We start from the raw sequence: 3,526 nt of genomic DNA, 5'->3' as shown, positions 1-3,526 counted from the left end.
GATAGTTGAAAGTTCAACTCAGTTTATCAGTCTTTTTATCATCGATTTTAAAACTAAATTAAAAATTTTAAAAAACTATAATATTAAAATTTATTTAATTAATTAAAATATTGGCTGATTACGAGGAGAACACAAGCTCATCTCTTCTTTATCATCTAAAAATAAAAAGTACAAAAAAAAAAACTCATTTTCAATTATTTTAAAAAAGAATTTACTCTATATATGGTGTTTTCCCCTATTTTTGTCATTTAATAGATGATAGATGTGATGGTACAACAACACACACTTGTGCACAAAGAGTGACGCACAGGGTTTGTGTGTTGAGGCATTTTGTTTTTGTTTCTCTTGATGAAACAAAGGAAGGTGTTTGTGTTTGTGTTTGTTTCTCTCCAATAATAAGCATAAGATGAGAAGACCAAGCCCCAGGCAGTTTGATTGTGTGAGAAGAGGTTGGCACAGTGAAAGACACCAACCTCTTAGAGGAACTCTCATTCAAGAAATTTTCAGGTTCTCCTCTTTCTCTTTCTTCTTTTCTTTTCTTTTCTTTTTATGCCTTGTATAATGCATAGATTTTATTATTTAAATTAGGGTGGTTGATGAGATACATGGCTCTGCCACTAAGAAGAACAAAGAGTACCAAGAAAAGCTCCCTATTGTTGTTCTCAAAGCTGAAGAGATTTTGTACTCTAAAGCCAACTCTCAGGTAAATAAATTAAAACCCTCTTCTTCCTTTTCCCATTTTTTTTTTAATTTATTTTCAGCAATTTGTGAATCCTGTTTTAATTTATTATATTATACTAATATTTATTTATTTTTATTTAATGTTTGCCATTGTTTTAGCACGAATACATGGACTTCAGAACAGTTTTGGCTAGAACTAATGAAGCCATTGACACAATAATCCGACGAGATGAGATTACAGAAACTGGAAATGGAAATGGAAAGTATTTGCAACCTTGCATTGAAGGTATATGTTATTATTATTATTATTTAGCTGTGAGAGTCGTTAAATAATTTGACAGGTTTGTCATCTAACGGCTCTAGCTATTAACTTCACGTGAAGATAACTGCACTGTATGAATGATTTTACATTGTGTTATTTTGGTTATGATTCAGCTGCTTTAAATTTGGGATGCTCCCTAACTAGAACTCCAAGGAGTCAAAGAAACAAGCCAAGGTGTTATCTTAGTCATAGCAAAGAACAAGCTCCCAATGTTATTCATCACACACCACAAAACTTTAATACAAGGGATAATGCAACAAAACCATATCATGTGTCTAAGAATGCTGGTCCAACAAACACAACAGCAACTAGTAGCAGCAATAAGAAACAGTGTTTGTCGCCGCATCCACCAAGGTTGTCTTCAGTTTATCCCCTTTATTACCATGGAAACAACAACATTCGTTTGGAAGAGTCCCAACATGGTTTCAAAGCCTCACATAAATCAAATGCTAAGGATTTCGGACCTCCAGTTATGGGTGTTGCTCAGAAACTTGTGGCTAATGGTGATCCTGTTCAAACCACGCCGTGCGCAAACAAGTGTGATCTTTCATTGAGGTTAGGCTTAGGCCCCATCAATAGTACTAGCTTTTAGTTTTGAAAATTAGTTGAAGGTTAAGGAAATGAGAGATTGGAGTTTCAATTGGATGAATCTATGGATGTAGTTTGAGAAATTGAGGCTTCTAGACTGATGTTTTCCTGTTATATGCTTACTTTGTATGTCCATATTATTAGGAATATAATGTTACAGTAGTAATGAGTTATGTAAATAGCAACTTCAATCTGAATTTTAGTGGAGGATGAATTGGCAAGTCTTTTTTTTTCTCTCTCTCTCTTTCTATATTTTCTGTTTATCCAAAATACAAAGACAGCAGAAGCGTGAGTTAAGCCCAAATTTGGTCTCTGGGATATCAATCGTATTACTTTAGTCTCAAAAATTCGAAAAATAGGACTAATTTGATGCATTTTTCAGAATACAAGGGACTATTGGGATCTCAGGGACCAAATTGGTACAAATTACCAATTTTAGGGACCACTTTTGGACTTAACTCGCAAAAGCAAACCTTTTTGTGTTTACTATCCCAGTTCTTGTTTTGTATCCTAAAACAACTACAGAACAGGTTTTAATGCCTAATAGCAGAAGAAGTTGATGAAATGGTGCTATAATGGAAGTCAATCTGCAATTGCCTGTGAAGAAATGGATTTGAAACATTCCCTTTCTTCTCTTCCTTCTCTAGTTGCCTAACTGGTATAGCAGCAAGAAACCTCTTGATGAACCCTTTACAACACTCTTTTCCATGGCAAACCGCCTCGAATCTTCTGCCACTACCATTGCCGCCGCTGCCGCCAACAATGTTTCCCCTTGAAGCACCATACATAACACTAGATTCATCAAACTTCAATATGAATGCTTGTTGGCACCCTTCATAGAGCCTTTCCCCCAATGAATCAATGACATAGTAAGCATCCTTTTCTACCTTTAGAACAAAGAAATGGTCATTCCAACTCACTATGTATATTCTTGGCTTGTTATGATTTTCATCCACCTTGGTTCTTATCTCATCCCAAATTTGGTCAAAGGACATAGCACCTTTCAAGCATTGGAACTTCTCTGGGGAGAAAAAACCTGTATATGATTCTTGTGGTACAACAATTATGGGTCTCAAATTGGCCTCTAGGACTGTCTCAAGGTCAAAATGCTTGTCAGGGAATAGATTCAAGTAGTAATCACTCCTGCATAGTTTTCTCCATTCAGAGGAACCTATGTTAACACAAATACAAGTAAGATTATCAGTACTCAATACCATATATACAATATGTAAATAAGACAATTCTATAAATTTAACAAGTTTAGATCTTGTCTGCAAAATGTCTTAGGATAATTATACTGAATGATTAAGAAACAGAAATAAATTGGGAGACAGTAGAGACAGATACTATACATAGCGTTTTTGTCTTAACATGTTAATAAATAGGCAAAAGTAAAGTAGATATAAAGTTGACCTTGTGTGATGAGGTGGTCAAATTGGGACATTGTTGGCATGTTGTGGTTGGAGTGGAGCCAGTGTGCTATGAGGGCAACTAACACTGTGCAAGCACTGTCGCCAGAGGCTTGTTCACTCATTTGGTCAAAGGAAGCTAAGAACACGTTTGTTTTCAGCTTTAATTTCCCATCCCTGCTTGAAATCTCTTTGCTTTTCCATCTGCTTGAACTGCAATTCTTGTCTTCATAGCGTGAATGTGAAGAAACTTCATGTGATTTCTGCAGAGTTCAACATCCACATTAAATTTTTAGGTAACACAAAACTCTGTAGTGTTCAATAAATACTTCTTAATTCTTGCTATAGAGTTTCTTGTGAAAAAAAAAATGAAAAGAAAAAAAAATTCTTAAATGGCTTTCTGCAGAGTCCACATTAAATTTTTAGGTAACACAAAACTCTGTAGTGTTCAATAAATACTTCTTAATTCTTGCTATAGAGTTTCTTGTGTCTTGTGAAATGAAAAGAAAAAAAAATTCTTAAATGG

General features: G+C 34.7%; 2 protein-coding genes across 2 annotated transcripts; one reads left to right on the top strand and one right to left on the bottom strand.

Moving 5' to 3' along the window:
* On the top strand, positions 224 to 1,812 carry LOC107613795. Its single transcript, XM_016315950.2, has 4 exons — positions 224 to 507; positions 589 to 703; positions 841 to 967; positions 1,117 to 1,812. The coding sequence occupies exons 1-4, from the start codon at positions 407 to 409 to the stop codon at positions 1,593 to 1,595; spliced, it is 822 nt and encodes a 273-aa protein (XP_016171436.1). The 5' UTR covers positions 224 to 406; the 3' UTR covers positions 1,596 to 1,812.
* Positions 1,881 to 3,331, bottom strand: LOC107613796. Its single transcript, XM_016315951.2, has 2 exons — positions 3,005 to 3,331; positions 1,881 to 2,762 (listed from the first exon to the last, which is right to left on the bottom strand). The coding sequence occupies exons 1-2, from the start codon at positions 3,123 to 3,125 to the stop codon at positions 2,125 to 2,127; spliced, it is 759 nt and encodes a 252-aa protein (XP_016171437.1). The 5' UTR covers positions 3,126 to 3,331; the 3' UTR covers positions 1,881 to 2,124.

This window comes from Arachis ipaensis, chromosome B08, assembly GCF_000816755.2.
Source record: "Arachis ipaensis cultivar K30076 chromosome B08, Araip1.1, whole genome shotgun sequence".
NCBI classification, from domain to species: Eukaryota; Viridiplantae; Streptophyta; class Magnoliopsida; order Fabales; family Fabaceae; genus Arachis; species Arachis ipaensis.
This window is presented reverse-complemented; position numbering and strand designations above follow the sequence as displayed.

Excerpts from the sequence above, each read along its gene's own strand:
- LOC107613795 (XM_016315950.2), top strand. The coding sequence starts at position 407 with ATGAGAAGACCAAGCCCCAGGCAGTTTGATTGTGTGAGAAGAGGTTGG. Across the intron at positions 704-840 it reads ACTCTAAAGCCAACTCTCAG|CACGAATACATGGACTTCAG; the intron begins GTAAATAAATTA and ends CCATTGTTTTAG. Across the intron at positions 968-1,116 it reads TTTGCAACCTTGCATTGAAG|CTGCTTTAAATTTGGGATGC; the intron begins GTATATGTTATT and ends GTTATGATTCAG.
- LOC107613796 (XM_016315951.2), bottom strand. The coding sequence starts at position 3,125 with ATGAGTGAACAAGCCTCTGGCGACAGTGCTTGCACAGTGTTAGTTGCC. Across the intron at positions 2,763-3,004 it reads TGACCACCTCATCACACAAG|GTTCCTCTGAATGGAGAAAA; the intron begins GTCAACTTTATA and ends GTGTTAACATAG.